This window comes from Eulemur rufifrons, chromosome 28, assembly GCF_041146395.1.
Source record: "Eulemur rufifrons isolate Redbay chromosome 28, OSU_ERuf_1, whole genome shotgun sequence".
NCBI lineage: Eukaryota > Metazoa > Chordata > Mammalia > Primates > Lemuridae > Eulemur > Eulemur rufifrons.
Window position 1 is genome coordinate 6,238,651 of NC_091010.1, and position 27,875 is coordinate 6,266,525.

The 27,875-nt window shown below is 46.3% G+C and overlaps 1 protein-coding gene across 1 annotated transcript in view; it reads right to left on the reverse strand.

The window, feature by feature from the left end:
• Window positions 1-423: 423 nt before the first annotated feature.
• Window positions 424-27,875, reverse strand: part of LOC138376579 (FERM and PDZ domain-containing protein 2-like) — a 61,039-nt gene continuing 33,587 nt past the window's right edge. The window contains exons 15-28 of the mRNA XM_069460975.1: window positions 25,781-25,966; window positions 20,372-20,528; window positions 14,129-14,339; window positions 12,122-12,222; window positions 10,889-10,981; window positions 10,112-10,219; window positions 9,900-10,016; window positions 9,221-9,314; window positions 8,759-9,036; window positions 6,202-6,407; window positions 3,820-3,981; window positions 2,480-2,584; window positions 2,109-2,201; window positions 424-675 (exon numbers count right to left, since the gene is read on the reverse strand). Coding sequence (XP_069317076.1) covers window positions 424-675; window positions 2,109-2,201; window positions 2,480-2,584; window positions 3,820-3,981; window positions 6,202-6,407; window positions 8,759-9,036; window positions 9,221-9,314; window positions 9,900-10,016; window positions 10,112-10,219; window positions 10,889-10,981; window positions 12,122-12,222; window positions 14,129-14,339; window positions 20,372-20,528; window positions 25,781-25,966 — 2,163 coding nt within the window. The remainder of the gene's footprint in view (window positions 676-2,108; window positions 2,202-2,479; window positions 2,585-3,819; window positions 3,982-6,201; window positions 6,408-8,758; window positions 9,037-9,220; window positions 9,315-9,899; window positions 10,017-10,111; window positions 10,220-10,888; window positions 10,982-12,121; window positions 12,223-14,128; window positions 14,340-20,371; window positions 20,529-25,780; window positions 25,967-27,875) is intronic.

Sequence of the window (27,875 nt, forward strand, 5' to 3'; positions counted from 1 at the left end):
CATTTTTGAAAGTATTTTCAAGTTGCTTAGATATTTATATCTCCAGGATTTTTCTTCTTTTTTTAATTTCAAAAAAGGTCACGGTTGATGCTGGGGACATTGGAATACTATGGGAAATGGAGATAAGAACCTAGGTGCTGCTTTGGTCTCAATCCTGGCAGTTTTGGAGAACAATAAAAATGACCCCCTTCCGTCAGAGCAGTGGGAGCTGAGGAAGGGCAGAGAGAAGGCTCACGGTGTCCCTGTGTACGAGAGTGGGGCACCAAGGCCAGCTCTGTCCTCCAAGGGAAGCACTTGGTTCTCCCATGAAGGCCGAACAGCAACGTGCTTCTTTTAAGTCTTCTACTATCTTTATATCACCTTACCCTTCCCAACGTGCCACTGCAAACATTCCACCCATGGTAACCTGTCGAGCAGGTTCCATCATCGCCTGTCCAGGTGAGGAAAGCACAACCTGGAGAGGCAATCGTCTGCAGGAGGTTTCCCAGTGGGAGCAGGGCCCGGCCTGGAGGCTGCCACTCGCTGCCCAGGGCTCTCTACGCCGCGGGATACAGAGTTCCCACCACAACTCCGTCCCTCACCCTGCAGGATCTGCCCTTCCTTGGCAGCCGGCCCTCCGGGAACAATGGATTTCACGTAGATTCCTCCATAGAGCACGCTTGTGTTAATGCCACCCTGGAAAACACAACAAAAACTCACCACCCATCTGGCCCCTTCTGGGGAGCCCCCACCTGTCCACCACTCGATCCCACAGCCTCATCTCCATCCGGCACTACCTTCTGAATTCACCTGTTTGTTTAGACTGTATTCCCCACCGCGCAGTAAGGTTAGGTGTTCACCAGAAATAGAACAACAGACTAGAAGCCATGTGAAGGAGCCATGCCATAGCCCCAGCTCCAGCAACGGCAGGCGCTGGGTTCCTGGCCACATGGGATGCACCACGGCCTCTCCATAGGTAGCGACCAATAGAGATAGATATGGCTCAGGCCTAAAGGCTTGTGCCTGGCATGTCTGGTGTACTTTGATGGGCCAGAGGATCTGTGCATTTTGCATTGTAACAGACATCGCCAGATTGTATCCCAGTGCGAATATGGATATACTTATTCACATTTCTCACAGCTTTGTATGACGGTACGATTTTTCTGCATCCCACCAGCTATATTTGGCCAAGCTGGTAGATATAAAGTTTAAATTTCATTTTAATTTGTATTCCTGCAGCTTTTTATGGGGGGTTGAGTGTTTTTCATTTGTTTAATGGCCATTTGGGTTTGAGTGCAACATTGCAAAAATTATTTTTGAGATTAAATTTCCCCAAAGAAAATCCAAGTTTTTTGCCAGCCAAAGGAAATCACCAACCTCTTCTCAACATATATATGTATGTATGTGTGTACATATATACATATATATATACACACATACATATTTATTTATGAGTAATCCAAAATTTATCATGTTTTTCAGATAAGAAATAGCTATGTTTGGTGTCTGATAGGATTGTTATGCCAAGCCAAGAATAAATTGACCATATTTGGTACCAGCCTGTTCACTCCATGTAGACTTATGAGCTTTATTTCTTGGTTTCTTACTTGCCCCCTTAAAATCATCTACAGATGACAGGTTTATTGCAGGCCAATCGTCCAACTTTCCCGGTACCCTTGTTCTAGGTGCACAGAATCGTCACATAGGAAAGCAAAGAATGCTCTCCATTTACTGGTCTCTTGGGTTTCCTTTGGCATTTCCTTACCTGTTAAAAATTCCATTCTGTTTCCAATCAACAGTTAAATCCAACATGAGGTTCCTGAAATCCAGACCCACTCCAGGGTCTCAAGGTAATGGATAATTTTCAACGTTCAGTAATAAGGCACTTTCCAACCTCTCACCTTTGGGTTTTCACCAGCTTTGTGTGTGCTATTTCCCAAACCCTGGGGTAACCACAGTTACATGGGTAATCTCCCTCCTTGAAGGTCTCCTGGGTACAGCCCAGAACCCACATGCAAAGTGCCATACCTGATGGAGGCCCAGCTGGTGGCACTTTGTCCTGGCCTGGGAGGTCGAGCATGAGGCTCACCCTTATCCTGCCCTAGATGACAATGGACTGAGCCCCTCACCGTTGGCCAGATGGCAGTGGACTGCCCCACTGGCCTTCGGCTCGTGTCCCTGAAGCCCCATCCTGCTGCACTGTCCCTGCAGTCCAGCTTGACCTAGAGTCAGAACACATTGCCGGTTCCTCCCACGCTGCCTCCCACGTTGCTGGAGTTCCTTAGCGCCTGCTCTGCCCAGCTTAAGGTCTCCCAGTGCCTCTCTGTTGTCTTTGAACTCATCCCCCCACTGCAGGGCCCCACTGACCTTTTAGGTCATCACTTGCACTTGTGCACAGCGAGCGCGTTATTGAAGGTTGCCATCTGAGGGGAATACCCACCCCCCCACCCCCGATGGACATCTGTTTAACTGCTTTCTAAGCTCATCTAACAACTCTTACAGTCACGCTGAATCCAAGTGTCCCATCTTCTTTAACCAGTTCCACGAAGTAGATTTCACCAGCCTTGGTCTCTGAAGGTGATGGAGGACGAGAAGAACCAGCATCCTGCCCCAAACAAACAAAATAAAAGAGGCATGAAGGCACATGCCCTGTCTGAGCAGATGGCACCTCTTAGCTCTGACCTGCTCTCAGGAGCAGGCAGCACTGCGGGCCAGACAGAGCACAGGCTTCAGGCTGGGCGGCAGGGGATCATTTCAGCTTTACCAGTTCCTCTCCATGGGGCCTTGGACAAGTCTCTCAGTCCCTTGAGACTCAGTTTCCTAATCCACAGAACTGGCATGAGGTCCCCTCTTCACTGTGTGATTGTGAATGATGCCCAGCACCTAGCAGGGGATAGAGAAATACAGGTTCCCTCCTCTCTGCTCATGATGCAAAATCCATATTAGAACTGAAGCTATCCAGGAACTTCCTGGTGGCTTCACACCTGATGCCAGCCAAGGGATGGTTTGCTGGATACTGGATCCACAGCCACTTCTCGAGGCAAAAGACAACTTCAGAAGGACTTCTGATTATTCCTAGCAACAGTGGCCACGCAGGGTCTCTACTTGACAATGGTTGAATGCTTTAGGGAATGACAGAGGAGAAAAATTATCTACCATGTACCAGGCATCTTGCTTGGTACCATGACAATAACCATGTATGACTTGTTCATTCATTTGTCTAATCATGCAACAACATTTATTGAGCACCTATTATGTTCCAGGCACTTTGCAAGTTGCTGGGCAGAGCAGTGATAAGACAAACCTGTCCATGGTGAACTACTTTCTAATAGGATAGAGACCTTTAATGAACAGATTCCCAACTAATTAACCAATAACCATTGTGATAACAACTGTGATTGTGATAACAACTGTGATTGTGATAAAGTGTGTGTTGCCCCCTGAGGAAGCCTAGGGTGTGCTGGGCTGGGCTGACCACCACTTCCAGGCAGAGAGTGCCTGGCTCACTGCTCCTGCCCCATTGGCCCCTGTGCCTAGAAGATGGGTCTGTTGTCCTATCTGGTCCCTTTGCTTAGTGCATCCCAGTCACCATATTGGAAACCACTATTAACACACAGGAAAACAAACAAGCTGAATAAAGCTGAAAAACTACTAATGCAACAGAGGAGGTTCCGAAGGGATTGTAATAGTAACTGAGAAGCCTCAGTTCTTCCAGAGACTTTGCACACCCATGGTCTAGGGAGGTATTTGGTCTAACTTTTACAATTCAAGGAGTAAAACCACAGCTGAGGGTGAGACCTAACATGAGATTACAAACTCAAACACATGACAGAAGGTTACCTGGCCACACAGCTGGCCACGTGACCCAGAAGAGATTGGATTTGGATTGAACGGGGACCTCTGTGGCCTTGGAGCGCCATTGCTCCCCTCAGCCATTGCCAGAAGCCAGCCTGCAGGTTCGTGGTCACAGAGGGCCACCCTGAAGGCCTCCCGCCCTACTTCCTGCCAGAGGAGACCTCCCAAAGGGCAGCCCAGGGTGAAGTTTCTGCTCTGGAGGCTAACCTGTGAACTCCAATTCCAGCTCGGCCCCTTACTCCCTAAGGGACCTTGGGCATGTTCCTTTGCTCTCTGTGCTTCAGGTACCCCAGCATTAGTGATAATAATTGTCTCACAGGACTGTCAGGGCGCCTCCCTGAGCACGCATATGTAAAGTGATCAGGACGCACCTGACGTACAGGTAGGTGAGCACACAGTGATGGCAGCTGTTATCGACATTCTCTTGCTGACCCCTTGCACCCGTTCTTCATGGGATGTGCTGTCCTAGTGAACACCACAGCCAGTCAGGAAGGCACTGACATTCAAGGAGCCTACTGCATGCCAGATCCTGGTGACAGGTCTGAAGACACGCCACCCCAGATATGGCACCTCGGCATACTGAAGACATTTGAGGAACAGCACGTGCAGGAAGGTTTCTTCTGTAGCAGGTCACAAAACCCAAGGAGGATTTTCTGACTGCCCCAGAAGCAAGGCACGAGACCCTCAAGTGAGAGGTGCCTCCCTTTGCCAGCAGGAGAGGAGAGCTTATCTCTGAAGACACAGGGACACAGAGAAGAATATGACCAAACAGGCCTTGCGGAGTCCCCTGGTTTATGCACTCCTGCCCTGGTCTGATCGTGTTTCTCCACGACTCTCCACGCTTCACCAGAAACTACTATGAAACAGTGTGAACTGTTTCTTCAGGTCTTCATTTCCTTATGAAAGTTCATCAGTGGTCCCCAATCTTTTTGGCATCCAGGACTGGTTTCATGGAAGACAATGTTTCCATTGACTGGGGGTTGGGGGGAGCAGGGAGCAGGGAGGCGGAGCTTAGGTGATGCAAGCGATGGGGAGAAGCTGTAAATACAGACGAAGTATCACTCGCTCATCCGCCGCTCACGTTTGGCTCTGCAGCCTGGTTCCTAAGGGCCACAGACCAGTAATGGTCGGCGGCCTGGGCGATGGGGGCCACAGTGTTATATAAAATTCATATTAAATAAATTTGTGTGCTTTTCTCTTATTAATCTGTCTTCCGGTACAGGGGCCCCAGCCACTGCACCTAAGATGGCTAGAAGGAAAGGTCACGTTTCATCCCCGATGCTGGGCACAGCCCCTTTGTCCCCGTGGCTCTGTGGCCAGGCATCACTACCTCTATTCACAAGTGAGAGAAATGCGGTTGAGACAGGTGCCATCATTTGCCTGTTTCAGCCAGAGTCCCAGCAAGAACGGGAAGGGGCACACACCCAACCTGGGTAAGGGAGGAGAATTCATGCAAAGCTGCTTTCAAAGGTGTGGGCAGCCTTTAGAGAAACCAGTAAGAAGAAGCTGAGCACCCTGGGGCGGGAACACTGGAGCGTCACCACCCCGGAGCCCAAGAGGCAAGAGGAGGGAGTGGTCAGTGGGCCTAGGGAGTCCTTCTATGGCAAAGACCACCTGATGGGAGCTGTGCTTGTCAGCAGAGGGACACAGCCAACCTGTGTCAGCACAGGGACCGTGGCAAGCCTGTCCTCACCTTCCCCCAACTGCAGGCTCCTACTGGGGCTTCTCCTGGGCAGAACCAACCAGAAGACAGGGAGCTGATACAGTCCACGCATGTCAGCCACGCAGGGCCCGGAGAAGAACAGAGAGGCTGGAGATGGTCTGGAGGGGCCAAGGGAGCCTGTGCCACTCAGCGTCCAGGGAGACAGCGGGAAGAAGGCAGAGCTGGGACTGAGGCATGTCACCCTCTGTACACCTAAGCCAGACTTCATCTTCTTCCGCAATGGGTGGTGATCAAGGGCAAAGCCCCCAAGTTGCCAGCTTGAGGACCAGCTAGAGGCCAAGAACAGGAGAGGCCAGATTGCCAATGCTTTGCCCTTGGCAGCAACCAATTTCCCATGTTGTTATTATCAGTAACAGTTATAAATAGGGCCCAAGACACCAAAGGCTCCGACGCTGAGCCCTGTGGCCCTGGCAGTGCGCTAGGAGCTCTGTCTTCTCCCTGTATGTTCTTCTCCACAACATGCAGTGCAGGCATTTACTGCCACCTTACAGAGGAGGAAGCTGCGGGTCAGAGGGGTTAGGTAATTTCCATCCACCTGACATGGCAAACAGAGAGCAAGGAAGGACTGGGGAGCCAGGCTGTTGGACTCCTCAGCCTGCTCTCTTTCCTCCAAATTCTAGAAAGTAAACCCTAGGGATGATTACCTTTACTGGCAGCGGGGAGAGCTGAGGCCTTAGCCTGGACGTTAAGCTCTGCACCCGAGCCACTCCGGGTCCTTCAATATTTCTGTCCTGGTCTTGTGTGTGTGACGACAAGCTTCCCTGGTGCCCGTTGCTCAGGATGTCTGTAGAGAAGATGCCAGAATTGCCTGTGCTATTCTTTTGTTCATTTGGGGTAGTTCCACAAACGCCTATAAAAATAATCCAAGAAGAAGTCAACAGCTTAAAAAGCCTGGCGTCTCAGTGGCATCTCTGTGGGCACAGAGATTTCCTCCAATGACAGAGAGATCTTTTATATCTGCTGGGAACAACATGAATTTAGCACCCGTGAAAGACAGTGCATTTAGAATAGAGAAAGGGAAGATTCAGGATGCGATTTTGAAACCTGAATAGAGATTATATGACCCAACTATGAAAACACAGGCGTAACAGAAGTTAATAATGCCAGCTCTCCCTTGATAAGCTCTTGCCACATGCTGGGTGTGCATACATGTACATGGGGGGATACACACACACACACACGCTCGGGGGGCACATATTCATGTATATGTATACATTCCCATTTTCTCAACAGACCCACCAGGAAGGTGTTATCCCTGTTGAAACATGAGAAAACAGAGTCAAAAGGATTAAGTAGCCTGCCCCAAATCCCAGTATGTGGTGCTGTCTTAAACCCAGTCTCTCCTGGAGACCCCACTGAGCATATCTGTAATCACCAAAGACCATTCTGGGGGGCTCGGTAGTAAGCAGATGGCAGGCCCCTGTGGGTGAAGGCTGGACCACTGATTCCTGTTTACCCCAGGTTTGACTCTTTTTTTTAATGGTATTTCGGCCTATTTTCCTTCCCGTTTGCAAGAGGTCCAATTGTAAGATGGTGGGGTGACTTAGTGTGGCAGCCACTGTTCTCTGCTGTCCAGCTTGTACTGTGGCCAGGTGGTTGTGCAGAAGAAGATTAAACATTTCTTCTTCAGAGTGTCTGGATCAAACTTGTCCCGGTTGGAGAGAATGCGCCCAAGGGGGTGTTAGGAGGGATTTTTGATCCCTGTGCCCCCATCTTGTCAAAGCCAACGCGAAGCCGGACGCACAGGCGTTACAGCGCAGAGCCCTCTTCCCTAGGCAGAGCCATCCGGGTCACGGCACCGCGGTGTCGGCTTCGCAATCTGGTTCTCGGTCCTCGGAGTGCTCTTGGCCGAAGAATGACCAGACACACGGAAAGCAAGGTAAGCACGAAAACGAGGTTTACTGAGGAAGAGGGAGATGGGCATACAGAGCAAGAGCAAGACACATTCGCCACAGACAACAAACTGTCATGACTGTCGCAACAAGAGGCCCAGGTCTGATTCGACCTGGCACAGGACAGAGAAAAGAACACGATGTCACAGTCAACAGGTAAAACCCTGGGCAAAGTATTTAACATTTCTGGACCACGATTTTCTTATATCTAAAATAGAGATAATATCAGTAACAATATCATAAGGTTGATGAGGCTTAGAAACTATACATAGAAGATTTTACATATGTAGAGAAAGAGATAAAAATATATATGTATATATATATGAGAGAACATATTCTCTCACATATAATATGCATGTATATATGTCTACAGCTCTCATATATATACTTACATATACACATATATATACACACACAGCTTAGTACATGTAGAGCCTCAGTAAATGTATCTGCTATTAATATGTTAAGTATTAGCTGCTCAACAAATATATGTGGGAGAAATGCATAATAGATTTTCTTTAGACTGGATATATAAACATACAAGTAGATTTGCCACTTTGGATACAGGCTCATTAGCACCCACAGAAGTGCCCAAACTCACATGCTGAATGAATTTGATTTGAATACATTTGATTTAATGAATGTGATTTGAAGTTATTCCAATCTAAAGGTATTCAACAGGGAGTGGCAGGGCCACTGCTTTGTAATGCTGCATTCGGGCCGTCTCATTCCCAGATTCTGCTGTCCTGGCAATACCGTAAGCATCTGTGCATTTTTTCCCACACCCTCTATGAGAGATGAGGATGGGACTAATGACTGAACTGAAAAGTCAAGCTGAGCAGCTTGTGTCCTGCCTACTGGCCGTGAGCTGGGAGACCTTCTGTGGGTAATTAAAACGCAATTTACTGTAGACCACGATGGCTGCGCATGATGGGCCTGTTAGCCATCTGGCCCGACCTCCACCCTAGACCGGCGGCTACCTCCATAGCAGCCTAACCAGATAGAAAATCATGGCGGTCGAGTCCCTGTCCATGGAGACCCAGTCAGCGTCACCATGGAAACATCTTCCTCTAACCGTGGCCCAGCTATGTGAGGAATATCCACTGTGATGAAGGCAGAGATAACAACAGATGACTGGGGCCCCACAGTGAGAGGACGTGTCATTTCCAGCCGTTGTGGGAAACTCATGGTCTGGAATTCTAATATGAGGCTGTGGATTGAGCATTGCAGACTGTGGGTGCCAATTTTTGACACCCCCATCACAGCGGGCCATCGTTGGACTACATTGAATTGTGATTCAGTCACCCACCTTGTGTTTCCTGACAATAGAAGGGACGGTTTGACTCCTCCTCTCGGTGCAGGGAGTAGACGAAAATGCAGGGATTGCTGAGCCACCCCAGGAAGAAGGGTGGTGGTGCTGGGAAGCCCCACAGAGCCAGCGAGCAGAGGCCGGCCACATGAACATGCTGAGGCCGCCCCAGGGGCAGCTCGGACCACAGGATGAAAGGCACATGGTTGAGGTCCCAGCATTGCCCCCCATGGCTTCCAGCCCAGGGCAGCTGCATGGCAGTGTGTACATACGGAAGCCTGAGAGAGTGTGCATAGTTTTCAGCGGGCAAGGCATATAGGATGCTTGCATTTAGGAACTAGAAAATGCTGGCTGGTGTGACATGAAGCATTTCTGTATAGAAGGGAAAATTGTACAATGCCCCTAGAGTGTGAGGAAGCAGTTTATGAGCCTGAATGTGCAGGAAGTCTGCTGTTAGCTTACAGGATCATCCAACCAAAAAGCAACAGTGGTCCCCGGTAACTAGGGTGCAGGGATGTTATCCTCCCACCTTCTACCTCCATCAAGCCCCCCAAACCTGTCCCAAATAAACGTAATAATATTACTCTTTAATATAAGCAGTTGTTGCTCTCTCATTGTTATCTAAATGATGAAGAAAAGCATCTTAAAAAAAAAATACTCTTTGGGTTGATCTAGAACATGCACACCAAGTAAGAACAGCAGCTTGCTATGCAAATTCAGCTTCAAGAACAGTTCCCTGTCTCCTTCCCAGCTGACTGCTACACCCAAACCCAAACTATGTACAAATCCTGGAGCTGCCACTTTCAATAATGACTTGGGTGACAATAAAAACATCCTCCTTCGTGCAAGGTAAGTGGGCAGAAGAACATACAATGGTTGTGTCTGGCCATGTCTCATAAAGAATTAGAATAGGTTGCTCACTTTCAGCGAAACAAGCAGTAGTGGAGCCCATTCTGCCCCGGAATGGCGAGGCTCACTGATTTGTGCCACTGCTTTGCTTCTTCCCAGCCACTGCCACAGGGAGAGCAACACAAAAGACCTGCATGGCCTTGCAGACCTAGCACCTCGTGGTAATAAGAGACTCCTGAAAACAGACCAGGCTCTTCAGCTTCCGAAAGCAGGTGAGAAGGTTAGAACATACCTTTTGTCTGAGAAATGATTAATTCTATGTCGTCGGGAGAATTCTGAATCATTCTAACAGCCATGCTGAACGTGAAGCCCTCCAGACTGATGTGATTCAGGGCTAGGATCTGCCCTCCTGGAAAAACAAAACATCTCAATAATCCCATTGAGGAAGCGAGACAGAGAGGCTCCTTAACACAGCATCCCCGGCAATTTAAAAAGAAGATATACCTGGTTTGATGTTTTTAGCTTTTTCTGCTGGTCCCCCAGGTATAATGGCAGATATGAAAATACCAGGGTCAGCTTGGCCTGCATTCTCTCCCTCATTAATGACAAAACCTGTAATCCAAGGCGATATTTGATAGTAAGATAATGATTTTGCAGCTCAGAGAGGTTAGGTTATTTGCTTCAGATCACACAGCCACCAAGTAGCATTAGCTGATACTTGCACCCAGATCCTCCAAGGATCCTTTCTACTCGGCCGTGCTGCGAGGAGAAAAGTGGATCACTCCCCATTAGCAGGCACAGCTGAGGCCCGGAACACAGCCCACCGGCGTGCACTGGGCTTTGCTCCAGCAGGTAACCAGAGCCAGGGAAGGGATGATTCTCAACCGAGCACCCTGTCTCAGTGTCTTATTTGTTATGAGGTTTTTAGGGTCTTAGTATATGGTCAGTAGTAAGAGGTTAAATGACTGTTCTTCTCTGTCACTAAGGAGCTAAATGGATTAGGGAAGGTTGTTACATGATATTAGGGACAAAAGGCTTTTTCTATATTGTGCTTAGATGCACCCCAAAAATGTATCAGGCCTAAAAGGAAAACATTGAAACCAAAGTCCCATTACTCTACAGGGACAGTTAAAGGGGGAAAGGGGGGAACGATCACTGAAAATGGCGAATTGGGAGAGGAGGGCCAGGAGAGGGGGGTGGAACAGTCAACAGGGAAAACGGCGCACACCTCCCTCTCTGCCCGGCACTGCAGACCCGGCCTCGCCCGTGGGGGCCTCTTACCAAAACCGCGCTGTGGATCGCGCTTCAGGGTCACACACACGATCTCTCGGCCTGGTTCCGCTGTAAAACTCTTGCTCCTGTTATTCTGTGACCCTAGGGGTGGAATGAAAGCACCATATTGTGCTTTTCCCCAAAATTATTTGGGACCTGACACAAAGGAGTGAACAGTATTCAGTATTTCTAGCACACGCTCATGCGCACACACACACACGCACACACACACACGTGCATACACATGTGCACATGCTCGTTCCTGAAAAGCAAAAGTAGTTCACATTTACCCAGCAACGCTGGGAGGGTCACTGAACACACACGTCCCGTGAGCCTCACTGCGTCAGTGCTGGCTCAGTCTGGGCTTCACGAGCAGGAGCAAGCGCAGGGTAGGCCACGGTGCTTGCTTTCTGTGTGACTAACAATAACTATTTTTTTTTTTTTCTGCATTGGCCTTGGGACAAGACAGAAGATGAACAGTGAAAACTAAAACACAGGGATGAGACAGCAAAGCCTTCCCGCCCTGGGACCTTTAATAATCAGTGGGTGACACGGCCAGCAGGCCAGCCTTGGTGCCCAGGAGGGCCCCCCTGGGTTGGGTTTTGGAGGAACCCCAGACAGCACCCTGAAGCTGTTGCCTGCAAGCTGGAGCCCTGGGCGGGGCACCGCCGTGCTTGCCACAGCAGACACAGGAAAACCCCCACATGGTGACCACATCTCTCCCTGGCAGACAGTTCATGGTACACGGCTGCCTGCGGGGACTCCAGATCCAGCCCCAGGCTTACTGCTCATCAGGCAAAAACATTCTCCCTAGTTATGGAATCTCTTTGTCCACGCAGGGAGGACGTGTGACAGAGGGGAATACTGTCTATGCTGTATACATTTTCTGGTGACTACTAAGAGGTGATCTTCTGGGCCTGTATGAAGAAGTGTAGCTAAAACGGATGGTGCATTTTCCTAAACACACCGCTCTATGGCGAGTATTGTTCCTTCTGGACCAGAGTGCTGAGAGTCTCTTCTCCAAAGCTAACAGGGTCTCAGATCCACATACCCACCCAAAGCCAAATGTTGACTCTGAGATTTCTTTCCAAACATAAAGAGTTTTGAAAATAATTTCAAAAACCTAAGGTTGTGAACAATGTCTAGGAAGCAAAATGAAGTGGTGACAAAACATATAAAGCAAACTTCCCACTCAAGGTTTCGTCTCCCGGACCCCAGACCCGGTCCCAGTCAAGCTCATACCCGTGCACAGGCTCTGAACTGGTGGCCCAGCGAAAGGGTCACCAGTCGTTGGCTTCTGGATCAAACAGGCAATCTCCAGCCGGTCGCGGCCAGGGCAGGGGCTGCGGGGAAAGACAACAAGGTACAATCACGGGCCCCTAGCAGGCAACTTCTCGGCATTTCTGAGTATGGGCAGCGGCCTGGGGAAGGCAGGCTCGCGTCCCAGCAGCCAGCAGATCCCCAGACAGACCCCACGAAGGGCTGATCTGGTTACAGCAGTGCACCAGGAAGGAGGGCTTTAGAGCATTTCTGTCTCAGAGGGGACACTGCAGCCACCTGGGCTTCAGATGATCCTCCCACTATCCCCCTTCTGGTAGGATATGTGGCCCTTCAAAACCTCCGTTTCGTCATCTATAAAACAAGAATAATATTCCCCTTCTCCAGGCTTGTGAAGGCACCAAAACGAGTTGGTGAGTATAAAGCACCCACACTTCCAGTGGGCCCTGGTGCTTTGTCATTGCTCCTGCTTTCAGCTGAAGGCCCTGAGGCTGCACATCGTCACTTACCTGCTTGATCCTTACCGGCCTTTGTGCTGGGCACCGGGAACAAGAAACACTCACGCAGGCATCCACCTAGCCTTGGCTGAATGTGCAAAACTCTAGTAAACAAAGAATGTTCTAGGCCCTAGGAGAATAATGAATCAAGTGGGGACCCTGCCCCGCCCCCAGGGTCAGCTCTGCACAGAGATAACCTACATTCAGAGAAGAGCAAAGTAGAGAATGAGCAGGAAGAATAGCTGCAAAGCTGTGGGTGCTCAGAGCCCTGGAAGAAGGCAGCTCTCAGCTGCAAGGACAGCCAAACACCTGAGCAGATTTCACTGCCCTTGGTCACCCAGGCTGTCCCCACCCTCAGTGAGGCCACACCTGCCCCATTGCTGCAGGTGGCTGGACCATGGCAGGGGATGCTGGCCTGGGCAGTTTCCCATGGACGCTCCCCTGTACCCCTGGAGCTGTGACACCAAGAGCTCTCAGCACAGAGCCTGCACTGTTCAGAGGGGCCGGAGCCAGCAAGGGAAGAACAGGCGTGACGGCGGAGAGGTTTGGTGGAGAGGCGGGATGTAGCATGGAGCAGCTGCTTGGAGGTGAGGGATGGCGCCTCATTCTGCCTTTGCTCCGGTCTGTGCTGTGCAGTGCAGCGAGATCAACCCACGTCGACAGAGAACCCACTGGCAAGGCGCCAAGGGTAACAGGGTGAGTCAGGTGTGTGCCCCGCCCCCTGGGAGTGCCCAGCCTACTGCCGGATGTGGGGTAGAGGCTGTGGGGGGTCATCCATACCCCCCTGCTGAAGCAGATGTATAACTCATCCCAAAAAACAGCTCCTACAGCAACCTTCATTGGTCATGTGCTGCCTGTGAACCTGTGCTATTTATATAATGTGCAGTGTGAGTGTAACCCAAATTCTAAGCTATTTTTAAATTAGGAACCATTGTTTTATCATGTAAAGTTGCATTTATAAGTTCATTATTTTCACATACAAATTTAAATTATGAGCAATCTATCAGTCAATAGAGAAGGTAGCATAGTGTGGAGCTTAGGAGTCCAGGATCAAGGGCCAGTTGCATGGGTTCAAATCCTAACCCTTCGGTTTCCTCTCCTGTAAAGTGGGGGAGCAACAGAAATACTTGACAGAGTTCTGAGCATTCAGTTAGTTGATGTGGCTCATGATGCGGCTGAATAGGCTTATTGCAACTTGTTTATTTTGTCCTCCTCAATTTCATATTATCACCTAGTTCTTTCTCCACCAAAAGATGGGAGCAGCACAGTAGGAGGAACAAGATATTTGCCCTATAGTGTTTAGCATAGACTCAGCCTTCCATAAATCTCGGTGGAATTGGTTGACAGTTACCCAGTGAATGTATACTTTCCTTAGATGTCTAACATCCTTTAAACAACTTCGTTAGGTACAGACTGCTCCAGAACGCCAAGCACATGGTGGTTTGGGCCCAGAGAACAAATGCATCAAACCCACCTGGCTCCCATGCTTTCTGCGGCAAGCTCCTTGCTGGCTTCCACGTGGAAGTTGTCCAGCGATGTGCTCAGCGGGCCTCCTGCAGCTCCCTGCAGCCCGGGTGCAAACAACTCGTTTTCTGAGCACGACAATCTCTGCATCCAAGTGAGAGGCTTGCACTGGGCCTGGTGTGCAGGACTCAAATTGGCCATTTGCACAAACTTATCATGGTCTGAATTTGGGGAGAAAAAAAATAAACACATACACAAGGATGTTGCTGGACCCACTGCTCCTGTGCTGGTGACACATCCCCAGCCCCAGGCTCTCCCCCTCTTTCTTTTCCTGCACTGGGAGGCCTGCTATTTTGCCTCTTGCCTTGCATTTGCCTGGGAATCCAGGTTCTCCTAATTAGCATTTGCTAATGAAAGAAACCTCAGAAACAGAAGAAGGAAGACAAGATGCTCTCCCTCCCCATGTAGCTGACACGACTCTTGGAGCCAAGGAGCCTGTTCTGGTGAGAGCAGGGACGTCAGGCTCCAGCCGAGCCGCCTATAAATTTAGCTGCCCCATCCCCTTCTGCTTCCTGCCTTTACAGATCTGTCCGCCAAATGCTCTGGTAACAAACGGGTCTTCAAATCACCGGGGCTCCCAGGACTAGGCTCTGACCGGTGGAGTATAGTCTTTAATCTCTATACAGCTTAGTTTGCCCTGGCAGTAATATTTAATGTAAGATCCTATTTCCTGAAATATAACTGTAGATCAGATGTTTCGAGCCCCCAGCTTTGACATGTCCCTTTCTCCCTTTATGCAGAAAGGTTTCATAAATGACTCTAATGAAGTCCTGAACTTGAGGCCATGGATGTGAGTTACTCCCCACTTCACTATTCATATTGTTCATTTAAAAAATTGGGACTCAATAAATAGATCTTCTAAGTTAATGAGGCTTTACACAAAGACAAGTTAGTATTCTGAAAAAGGAAAATGATGACTATATTCTGGCCATCTGCTCCTTGCTAAAACCAAAAAGGAAAGAATGGTCAGACACATGGTGATTGTGTGGCTCTAGTTTTCTCAGGGTGTGTGTGTGTGTGTGTGTGTGTGTGTGTGTGTCTGCGCGCGCGTTGAAGTGCCTCCGCTTCAAGGGTGTCTGTGGGCATTTATTTCTTCAAGCAGAAACCATCTCTTTCCTACAGTAGTGTCTGATTCATTGCCAGGGCTGTGCCCACTGAAAAAGCTAGCCTTTAAAAAATACTTTTTGAGAATTTTCAGCATGCAGGAGGCATTATGGTACTATCACTCACATACAGTAGGCAAGAAAGAATGGAGGAATATAAGGAACTGGAATATGACTGTGGCTTTCGCACAAGTTGCACGGTATCTTACCGTAAAGCTTGGACTTGTTCAGAAACAGCAACAACAGCAGTAACGTCAACACCAACAACTAATATTTGCTGAGTGCTTATCGTGTGCCAGGCACAGCAGGAGGCACATCATCTACCTTGTCACATTTAATCCTTACAATAACCCTGCGGGGTAGATATTATTGCACCTGTTTTACAGATGAGGAAACGTGTGGTTAAGAGAGTTGATCATTTGCTCATGGTCCCAAGGCTAGTAAGTGGCAGAGCAGAACTCATACAAATCGCTGACTCCACAGGCCACGCTGGAAAACGGGGCTGCCGAGGGCACAAAGACAAAGACAGCAGCAGAGGAGACTCATCTGAGAATGACCAGGTTTCTGTCCACCAGGGCCCAAAGGTATAGTGACCTTAGGCAAAATCATAATGGAAATTAATACCCACAGGGGGATATTATAGGCAGAGACAGTAGAGCAGGATCTCAGGCAGAGAGGTGAACAGATTTGCAGCAAGACTGTACCAAGACTGGGGTCACAGGAAGGCGCTGTCCCTTAGGGGCAGGGGACTTACAGAAGGCAGCAGAGGAGTGACAGCCCCAAGGGTCTGCAGGAAGCTGGAGAGCATCAGGGGACTGAGGAGGAAGCTCAGTTGACAGGACAGGGGCCTCACGGTGAGGTCAGGAAACGAGACCCCAGACGTCAAGCACTTGGTGTCACAGACGCGGCACGCAGCAGCGGGCTGGTGGGCTGGGGCAGTGCTGGTGTCATTACTAGGCCTCAGCGTCACGGGGTTCATTGGGTGGGCAAACAGTGGAGGGAGGGAAGGTGGAAGAGTCAAGAGTTGACAGCCTTTCAAGAATGGAAGAAAGGGCCGTCAGGAATGTCCCAAAGCACTGATAAACCAAGGAGAGTGGATGGGTCCTGTCCCCTGGCCATGGGTGACTCACAGCATAACGGTGGCACCAGGGAAATAGCTGACAAATGTCTAAATCCATCTGGATGTCGAGGGCTGAAGTCGAGCTCAGTTCCAGTGTTTCGGGGCACAGGGTAGAGAGCATCGTGGACCCCCAGGCCACCCGAGGGAAAGGTCTGAGCCTCACTCTGCTGGGCTGCCAGATCCTGCCTGATTTAGTCCTGAAATTATGCACTTGTAAAAGCTCAGTGATTTGTCTTTCTCCCCAGGGAACCAAATATAACTATAAAGTAATATGTTTGTTGAGACAATTCACAGAAGAATGACTAAGAAACATTTGGAAATTGTTTAACTTCTCAACAACCAAAGAACTGCAAAATACAGCAACAGTGAGAAATCATTTTTACCTATCAAATGAACAAAGATAAACATGGTTATATCTATGCCAGCAAGGGTGCATGACACATACAGGGTGATGCAGGGCACGAAAGTGGCACTCGGGGAGACAGCAACAGGCTTAAAAATGCCCTGGCTCTTATACTGCACGATGACACTTCTGAGTTCTAGCTTAAAGAACTGACACAAGATACAGAAAAATATTAGTTCCAATGATATTTATAGCAATATTATTTGTTGAAAAGCAAACTAAATATTTAAAAGGGGGAAGGGTTAAATCAAAGATGGTATTTCCACACAAATCACCCACCCATTCATCCCAAGAGCATGTACTGACCGCTCCCCACTTGGCACACCTCTGCTCCGTGCTGCAGCTGTAACGCAGCCCCGGCCCCGACAGAGCTCCCAGCCTACTGCAGACTGGAGGCACTCGTCCCCACAGATAAAAGTGGCAGAATATTACAGGGACAAGGCAGAGGTCTGCACAGAAGAGGGAGTGGTCAACTCCACCTGGGGGCAGCCAACCAGAAAGCCTTCAGGAAGGAGGTTGTCCTTAAAACGGATTCATAGAGAATCAGGCTTATCTTGGTAGTTGGAGCCTGGGGGGATTAGGAACCTCCTTCAGATAGAGGCCATGCTGAGCCCAAAGGCCCTGGAATCTGAGCCTTCCTGGTGTGTTGAGCAGCCTGCAGTGTAGCTGGACAGCAGAGGGAAGGAGTCAGGAGTCGGGGCAAGAAGTAAGTCAGGGTTGGGGCCAGATGGGCGAGAGTCTGATGTGCCATCTGAAGAAGTTTTAGCTTGTCCCCGCAGGCAGCAGAGAGCCACCGACAAGTTTTCAGTATGGAAGAACATAATTGGATTTGTCCTTTCAAAAGGTCACCCTGAAGGCTGAGAGAAGGATGGTGAAGGGGACATGAGTCCAAGCAGGAAGCCCATCTGAGAGTGTTTGGTGAGAGGTGGGGTGGGAAGAGAGGGTGCAGGTCCAGACCCTCCCTGTTTTCGACAGGGAGAGTGGGTGGTCCCAGTTGAACAAGACAAAGATCGAGTCTTGGAGGGAGTTGCGTGGGAGGAAGAGATCAACCGTGGATGCGCTGGGCTTGGGGACTGCGTGGGGCCCTCAGGTGGTGTTGCATGCAATCGCTGACAGTGGAGTCTGCAGAGAGAGTTTCTCATATGAAAACATTTTTAACTTTTTAAAAATTTATATTTATTTATTTTTTTAGACACAGGGTCTTGCTCTGTTGGCCAGGCTAGAGTGAAGACACTTTTTTTAAGGCAAGGAAAAATTGCCTAAACTAATCCTTTTAATGCAAATAAATGTTAGGTTCCTGAAAACTGCTAAGATGGTAGAATTTGTGGTTTGAGGAAACAGTCTATTATTAGCAAAATAGTCCTAGAAGGACTAATTTCACAAGTGAGCTCATGGAGTCCTTATAAATATCTTATAGTCACTGAAATCCTGGCAATAAAACAATATTGATGGTGTTTCATACACTGTTCTCAGCAGTAGCAGGTAAGTCAGATATAATTATTTAATAATTTACATTTGTCATCTCCAGCTCCTTGGAAATATATACCCTGAAACCACTACCGTATGGTTTCAATGAAATGTTAATATGTGTATTTGGTTCTGCTGCAAATAACATGCTACCTTTACTTTCTGGGTTTGGGTTTGAATCTGAAAGCTCAACAGTTTTGTTTCCCAGCTGATCCCGACTCCCGGACCAGTGCCCAGAGCCCGCGGCGCAGCTCCCCCGGGAATCGGCTAGCACCGAACAAACCCCCACGCGCAGGAGCCACCGTCACCACTCTCACACGGAGCGCGGACCGCCGGAGGTCACGCTGGAAACACTGCACACACGGTCCCACTGGAGCGCAACACAAACCCGCGAGATGGCCCGTGTGTTCAAATGAGCACACTAAGGTTCAGAGAGGAGAGGTGAGTTGCCCAAAGTCACGCAGCTAGTAAGTGGCACTGCCCTAGTCTATGGGACCCCATGGGCCACGTTCCAAGTCAGTACTATTCAAACTTTATGTGCATCCAGATCACCTGGGTTCTTTTTAAAAAGCAGCTTCCTGTTTCACAGGGCTGGAGTGGGGCCTGAGAGCCTCCATCCTCAGCAAGCTCTCAGGTGACATGCATGCGGCAGGTCTAGGGACCACGCTCTGAATATGAGGGGTGAAAACCACCATAGTATATTGTTCCCTTTCATCACCGAAGAAGTAAGAGTGCTTAGACATCAAGAGCACCTGCAGAAAAGCCAGCACTCGGAGCCAAGTCTCTCTAGCACTCAAGCCCATGGTCTGGCTAATTATGACAGGCCACAGTGCAGGGCCCTGAGAGCCGCAGGTTCAAATCTGAGCCCCACCACCCAGCAGCTGGCACAGTACTGAACTTCTCCAAGTGTCAGTTTGCGCCCCCGGTACTGCTGGTTCCTGCCTCATGGGGCTGCTTGACGACTGTAATTTGAGGAAACAGTATATTACGAGCGTAAACAAGATAATTCATGTAAGCATTTAGCATAATGCCAGGGAAATGTAGCAATAACAACAGTAAACAGCTCCATAGCACTTCCTAAATGCTCAGTAAATATTAACTAGTCTAATGTGATGTGTGGCCATATTTTAACCAGTAGACTCTTTCTTAATTATATCAATAATACATGTTCATTGTTGAAAGTGTAATAAATACTGAAAAATATAAAACAGAGGAAATGATCATGCCTGCATGCCTAACTCACAAAAGTAACGAGTAATGTAATATTTTGGTGCAGTTCATTTCTGCATTCTTCTTTTCTAGTTTTATAACACGTTAATATTAACCAAATTAGTATCATGTTTCTATACCTGTGCTGGCCAATACACTAGGCACACATGGTCATTTAAATTTAAATATAAATTAGTGAAAATTAAATAACATTAAAGATTTAATTCCTCAGTTCTTCTTGCCACCTTTCAAGTGCTCAAAAGCTACATGTTAGTAGCGACTCCCATGTTAACAGTACACACATTTCTATCATCGAAGACAGTCCATCAGACAGTGCTAGACACGGTCCCATCACTTGCTTTTCCTCCCTTGGCGCCGTATCATGTACAGTTTCACACAGCATCACTTCTCCAAAGTCTGACTTTACTGTCTAAATTATATAGATGTGCTGTGGTTCATTTAACTAGTCTTCTATTTTTGGATACTTAGATTGTTTCCAAATGGTCCCTTTATAAACGATGCCCAGCGGACATCCAGGGACATCAACTTTTGTGTACTTCTCTGTTGATTACCTTAGGGTCAATTTCTATCTACAAGTAAAATTATGGGGCCAAGAGGACATGAACTTTTTTTAAGGCTTTTGATATATATTCCTAATTTCACTCAGAAAAGATTGTACTACATCAATTTTCCCTCCTAGTGTTATTTATTTTAGCACTTGCCGATCTGGAAAAATAAAATCTTATTTCATTTGTGTTGTCATTTCTGTTGTTATTGGGGAGATTTACAACTTTTTAGAGGTTTCTGGATGAATCGTATCTATTTATACAAATTATTTTATGAGAGAACAAACTTGCCAAAGTGTATGTTGAGAATATGGCATCTACTCACCCGTTAAAACTTGGGGAGGCCGCCCAGAGCCCGTCTGTGCGTTAAACCCGTGCTGGGCAGAGCAGAGGCCCAGTAAGTATTTACAGGTCTTGACTGAATCGGTGACAAACGTGTGCTTTTTCCCAGTGACGCTGCTCGTGATGGTGAACTTTCTTTGCTGAAGGAAGCAAACACAGATTGAACACACCGACAATCCTCACCCGTCCACTGAAGCACAGCTGGCCAGAGAGCAACGAAACGCTCAGTCCCTCAGGTCAACGTCCTGAGTATCCGCAGTGGCAGATGCTGTGCGACTGTGGCCCAGCGTTTTCCTTAGATTAGAGAAAATCCCTCTTTTTATTTTTTCCTTCATTCATAAAGCAAACGTTTATCAGGCAATTGCTATTTGTCAAAGAATAGGTTGGGTGAAAAGAATAGGAATTGAGTCAGGTACGTCGGCCTCAGCAAGGAGAGACTATAACCCTCGCTGTGCACTATGAAAAGGCCACAAAGTATTCCTCTTGTTTTATTACATAAATTCAAAGACATTATAACGAAAATCTTAGCTATTAGGGTATAGAAAAGATAAACGTACTTGTCTGTGTCCTGATGTTTCTGGCTACTATATGCCAGGTTCTGTTCTAAGTGCTTTGTAAGTATAAACTCATTTCACCTTCATAGCTACTGAATGGGGGGAGTTCCGTCATTGTCCTTAATCTACAGATGAGGAAACAGAACAGTCCTCATAATGCCATGGGAATTGAGGTCACACCACCAAGAAATGCTTCCCTACACGACCCCTTCAAGGCCCACATACAAAGCGACAGCACTTGCCCAGCCCACTGTGCTAAACTGGGGAGGATTATCTACCTGGAGTTGTCTGCATGCAGCTTTGTGGGAAAAAAGTCATAACTTACTGCAATATATAACTCTCATAAGAACAGTAAAATACAAAATAATAGAGGTTATATTAAATACAAATTTATATATAACTTCCAAATAAAATCTCTATTCTAGCTGTTCTATATATCTTAATAAGAACCTTGAGCTTGCTCCTACAAAGGTAACATCATAAAAACAGGCTGTGTGCTTGAAAGTGCTCCTTGAAACTCCCGATCCCCTGTAAGGCTGATCCCTTAATTCCTGATAGTCACCATTGCTAAGAAACTCCATTCACACAAGTCTGATATTAACAAACGCAGATAACTATTCATTGCTTTTCCTCTGAGAGATTCCTTTTTACTGTTAACCTAATTTTAGATAATTTGATCATTCTCTAAATACTCCTGTTATTGACAAATGTTGTGCTCAGCCTCTTTGTGCTACTGTGCATGGATTCTGAATCCAACTGAACTGCGCTACATCTCGTATTGCTTAAAATAATGTATTTTCTCAAGCATTCATAGCTGCTATTCTACTGGTTTTCATAATCCAATCGACTGTTTTATCCTCACTTTTCCAAAGTTGAGTATTTGCTTGAACTCCATACACTTTGTCAGTGCACACTGGTATGCTTTTATACAGTCCCGACAATTTTATATAAGCTTATTAGGGTATACAATTTTTTAGATAAATAAGTCATTTTTTTAACCTAATAATTTTTCTTTAACAAATCTGAAAAGGGAGACTCATTTACACATGGCACACACACACACACACACACCCACCCCAAAGTTTCTCTTAGCTTATAAACTCTCAACAAAGCTCTCCTTTTGGATGTCAGAGCTCTAAGGTGCTGAACACCACAGAGAGTAGAATACCAATCCCATTTCTTGACATAAAGCTGGAAACAGTCTTCGCTGTAGTGGTTTGGATTTTTTTTCCATTTATCACCATTTTGATAACATCATTTAATGGGAAATTCATACCCACAGGCACACTTTCACGTAGGCAGCTGCTTTGTAAGATGATGGATATGTAAGTCCAGCCTCAGGGCTTCCAGCACCAACATGAACACCTTTCCTTACACACTCACGATTGCAGCAAGAACACAGGAGTTGCTTCTGGAACATCAGGTTCGTCAAAGCATCACTATGTCATATTACATCTCTAGGAGTTTTATTGTCGTTGCTGTTTGTTCACCTTCTTGTTTTTCTGTTTTTATGTGTCTTTGCAAAAGGATAATATTCTTCCAGGAAGCCAGTGAGACCAGAGCCCCAGGCTCACGCGGGTGGGCCCTTTCTTGGGAGGGGCCCTGGCAATGTGTTCACATGTTCTCATGAAATGTGGAAAGCAAGGTGCTTTCACCACAATCAGTCAAGACCACAGATGCTTCTTTCCACTCCCCTCACCCCAAGGGTGCTGGGTGATGTGGGAGCAGGTCCCTCTAAGGAGAAGTTGACATGGGGCCACAGTTAGTTCAGATGATTGATTTATGTGGTTTGCAGTCTCTTCTGCAATAGTTACTTTGGTGCCAGCCATCCCAGACTACTCCTTGCATTGGGCCAACTCACCCAAAGTCCGAGCACAAAGGTTCAAGGCCAGGCCATGTGAAACTGACCATGCCCTGCAATACCCAGCACCTCAAGGAAGTTTGACATGCACAGAGCCAGTAGCCAGTCTGCGGGAAATAGTTGCAATCATCAGAAACGAAAAACTATCATTTGGTTCTCCAAAACACCTCATCAAGTGAAGTTCTGTCCTATCAGGGATATACTGTTTAATTGTATATGTTGCTTATCAATACACCACATGATATTTTTCTTTTTTTGATGGGAAGCGCATGAAATAGAATTTGTTGGATTTCCTGCTTTGTAGCAAGGAACCTTGTAGCAGCACTACAAAGAGCAAGTATGTCTTTGTGCAAAGCTGCATGTTTTATGCATCCTATCAATACTATCAATAAAAAAAACAAATTTCAATCAGCCATGCTAGAAAAAAAACTATATTTCTATTCTCTCTAGAGAAAATGATATTACAAAAGTGTCATTATATGGAAAAATAATCAAAGAGTAAGCCACCAATAATCCGAAAGGAAAAAAGTATTATAGACTTTGTCAGGGAGTTTATAAAATATTATTTTCTGGCTTTTGTGATATTTGCAGTATTTTTTCAACTTTTAAAAACTCCTAAGTCTTTGTGACATCTTTTCTCATTCTAAATAAATAACACTTTCATATGCTAGTTTGTATTCTTTTTCTTAAAGAGGACCCTACATAGCCTGTATCTGCCTCTGCTTCCATGTCTTCAGAGATTTAACTAACTAGTGGTAATAACCCAGAATAGTTACTAACATGGCTAGGTTCGTTCTTCTAGAAGGAACACTTTTTTGATTGAATAATTCAACACATCTACGAATCATCTTCTTTGAAAATGGCACTTTCTCTAATTCCTTTGCTACCTCCCTGCAAGCTGGCAGGATGAACGATCCGTGATTGAGGCGTTTTGGCTTCAGCTATTAATAAAACAACATTAAAACCAGCTTCCTGAGCTAATTATCCTCTTGCTCACAGTTCCCTATTTTGTGCTTGTAGAAGCATAAAGACTTCAAGTCATTTTCTGTGTAAGATGCTTGGTTTGCGGCAAGCAGCTGGCAACATTGGTCCAGATGACTTCTTCGCAAAAATAAGCCGTTCACGGCAAGGACGAGGATGACCGTCAGGGAGTGGAAATCCTGTGCTTATGGCTACTCAGTTTGTCTTGTGAACCTGATGAATTCCCAGCTTTAATCAAGAAATTAGTCAATTCATTTAATCAAGAAACCCCCTGGCAGTGGGGAAAATAAAGACCTGTAAAAATTAAACCAAATTTATATATAAAGTACTTACTTAAGGGGACTATTGAACTTCATGGCTTCAAAAAATATAATTTTTCAAAATTACTTTTTATGTTATTTTACAAACGTTTTAAAACAAATCACTTTGAAAATTGTGAATAATTAAACATGCAGTAAATAAGAAGTAATGTAACAATATTGAATAGTTAAAATTCTTCAAATAATCTTTCAATTGAAGTAATTCAAGTAATTAAAATTCTGAAAAATTCACAAATATAAATATTGTTTTCTAATCTGTAATGGGATTAGAATAAAAATAAGTAAATAAATATTGTTGTCATTTAAGTTTGGTCAAAATCATTTGGGAAAAAGCCAGTTTCCTGATGATATGAAGACCACTTTAGTAAACTCAATTAAATTAGACTCAATTATTATTTTTAGATGGAAGCTTTTTTCTAAAGACAAACAATAATTTATTATGAAATTCTATCAAGAATTACATTTTGACAACGTGTTAATTTCAAAAGCCAGGATGGAAGAAATGAAAGAAATATTCAGAATATGAATAAAAGCAATTATGCTCTACTTCAGAAATTCTAACATCAGATAATGATAGAAACAATGATTTAGTTAGAAAAATTTTAAAACCATAAGAGAAAATTAAATAGGGAAAAAAACAATTTTTTCATGGGCCATAGATGAACTTCATGCCTTATAATGAAGTCATACAAATACTGACTGGAAGACCCACAGGACAGGCAGGGACAGTCGGTTGGCACAACCAGGGTGCCAGTGCCAAACTGATTATAACTAAATTCAGGAAGCATAAATATGCATGCATAGTGTTCAAATAAGATTCCACATGTTGTATATTTAATGGAGATTTTCTGTTTTTAAAAAAAGGCTTTTAGGCCGGGTGTGGTGGCTCATGACTGTAATTCTAGCACTTTCAGAGGCAGAGGCAGGAGGATCGATTGAGGCCAGGAGTTCAAGACCAGCCTGAGCAACACAGCAAGACCCCATCTTTACAAAAAATAGAAAAATTAGCTGGGTGTGGAGGCATGTGTCTGTAGTCCCAGCTACTCAGGAGGCTGAAGCAAGAGCATCACCTGAGCCCAGGAGTCTGAGGTTTTTCAGTGAGGTATGATGACGCCACTGCACTTTAGCCCCAAGGACAGAGCAAGACCCTGTCTCAAAAAAAAAAAAAAAAAAAGGCTTTTAAACTTTCAATGGCTATCAAAAGTTTGCAATCCTCAGTGTCCCGTAGCACACCAGGGATCTCAGAACACTGTGTACAAAGAGAAAATTAAAACACAAAGAACATGTTTTAAAACCTTGCAGATTCTACCCCACCTACAGTACACTTGTCCTCCCCCATCTCCCACCTCCAGCCTTGCTCCCAACAATGATGGATTCTCCAAACTAAGAGAACTTTCCCCAGAAGGAAAATGTAGCCCTTTAGCCCCATGACTGTTCACTGGGGCGAGGGGAGTCCAGAGGAGGGATGGGAAGGAAGAAATAGCCTCCTGGGGATCTCCCAAGATCCCTTGGTAGAACTTCTTGCAAACACCCTGCAATGCCTCACAAGCAGGTCAACTGACAGGCTGGGAGCGTATTTGGTCAGGAGGAAGTCACATGGCCTATTGCTCCTTTAAAGGAGTAACAGATCAAAGGAAAATGAAGCACAGGTCATTTATCAACGGAATTACACTCACGTAAGTCGAAATCTTCCTGGTTTCTCTCCACTGAAACCGCAAAGTTGCAATTCTGCTGCTGTTTTTCACTTCATATACTATGACACCCTTGGCACAGATCCCCAAGGCCAGCTCCCCTTCTGGCCTCTTCTTCTCTGGGAACACCCGGTGAACCAGCACACCATATTCCGGGAGCTGCTGAGTGACCTGGAGCAAGAAAAAAGGCCAATTTAAGCACGCTGGTTTATAATCATGGGCCTCGGACCATTCCATGAAACACACATTGATAGGTGTTCTGAAAAAAATAAAAAAGGGTAGGACTGTCAAATAAGTTTAGGAAACATTGAGCTAAACAAATTTCCTTACTACCATACAAAATTTCTCTGCACCTCTGATAGGACAGCAATTTTCTACTTTTTTTACCCAAAGGAATATTTTTCTCATGGAGCACCTAAAACAACACTTAGAAGACAGTTATTATGAAAATGATACAGTAGAATAATAATATTCTGAACAAGTTTTTAGAATTCAGACTCTTGTGGGCCATCTCAAGGTAAGGATTTCGTTTCCCCGTTGTGCCAGTCACAGTCTGCTGCGGTGTTTTCTGATCCAAACCCGCCAAGCTACAGATGCAAAACCTGACGCACAGGCACAGGGAGAGACCTTCCCGACCACCAGCATCGCTGCTGAATCAACAGGAGGCTTCAACACCTGCAGAGAAAATGCCCATTCACTTTGGCCTTTCTCACCTCATCGCAATGCCTTGATGGGGTCCCCACAGCCCAGGGTCTTGCCTCAGTTTACCAGGTTAGGAGACTAAATCTTGCCAGGGGCCAGGGGCCAATGGGAGCTGGAGACTACAGTAGACCAACCAAATTCTTAAGAGACCGGAGTATAAACCTAACACAAGGCTTTTATGTCTGAATGGTAGTTGTGTCTCTGTCCTGAGCTCTCCTACCTTCGTCTTCCCCAGGAAGTCTCCACTCCCCACCAGAAGGCTGATGCGCCTGGACCCACAGCAGGGACTCACTGCAGGCATGTGAAACCCTCTCTGAAGGGTTTCATTGGTGAGATCTGTTCTACCATTTCTGCCCCTCAGCAGCGCCGCGTCCTATCCCATCTCTCCCACCCCCAGGCAGGGTCACAAAAACAGGGATGAGTTATGGCTTTGAGAGCTCCTCTCTCAAGCTCCTCCTCCCTCCCTCTCCTGCTGTTGAACAGTCTCCCAGACAGGTCCTGCTGCCTGCAGACTCCACAGCTCCTCACACGGTCTGGTCCGGATTAAGCTTCTGCACCCTGAGCCTCCTTTTAACTTTGGACAGACCCCGTCATTATCATCGTTGTTGTCATCATACAAAACAGTATTTACTGAACACTAGTCCTGAAGCATCCAGTGGGCAGCCGGGACATGGGATTCAGGTCTGACAAAGCACCCCAAGACAATTACATAAAGCCTTTTAAAGAATTTGATGTAATATTTCTAAAAAATATATTTAAGCATTAATAAGCAGTCTTCATTGGAATAAAGGATGATTTTGCTAAACTGAATTTCACTTTTTCAATTGTTTACTATTAGTTTATATTTTTATTTTATTTTTTAATTATACAAAGAGAGAGATGATACTTTTCAGTACTTTGGGCCTCAAAATTCTTAGGCTGCTAAAGTACCATGTTAAGCATTTCCCATGCATTATTGCATTATTACTTAATCTTCACAACAGTCATAGAAACACATGCAGCTCTCTCTTTTCAAAGGAGGAAACGGAAGAACAGAAGGGTTAAGAAATCTGCCAAAGTTCCCACTTTGGAGCCAGGAATGGAAATATGGAAATATGAGTTTGTTTGCTCCTGAGTCTTCACTCTTAACAACTAAAATACTTCATGGATATCCATGAAGTCTGGAAACATAGGTGAATACACCTAATGCCATCAAGGGCATCTTCAGTCTACTAAAAAAATAAAATAATAATATCTGCCTCCGTGCCTTATCTACCTGGGAGTCCTCCAGAGCTGCAGTCCCCAACCCTGCGGCCACGATCTCAGAGCTCCACCGCCCCACCCCACCAGCCCGCCTTTTCCCCATCCCGTGGAAAAATTGTCTTCCATGACACTTAGG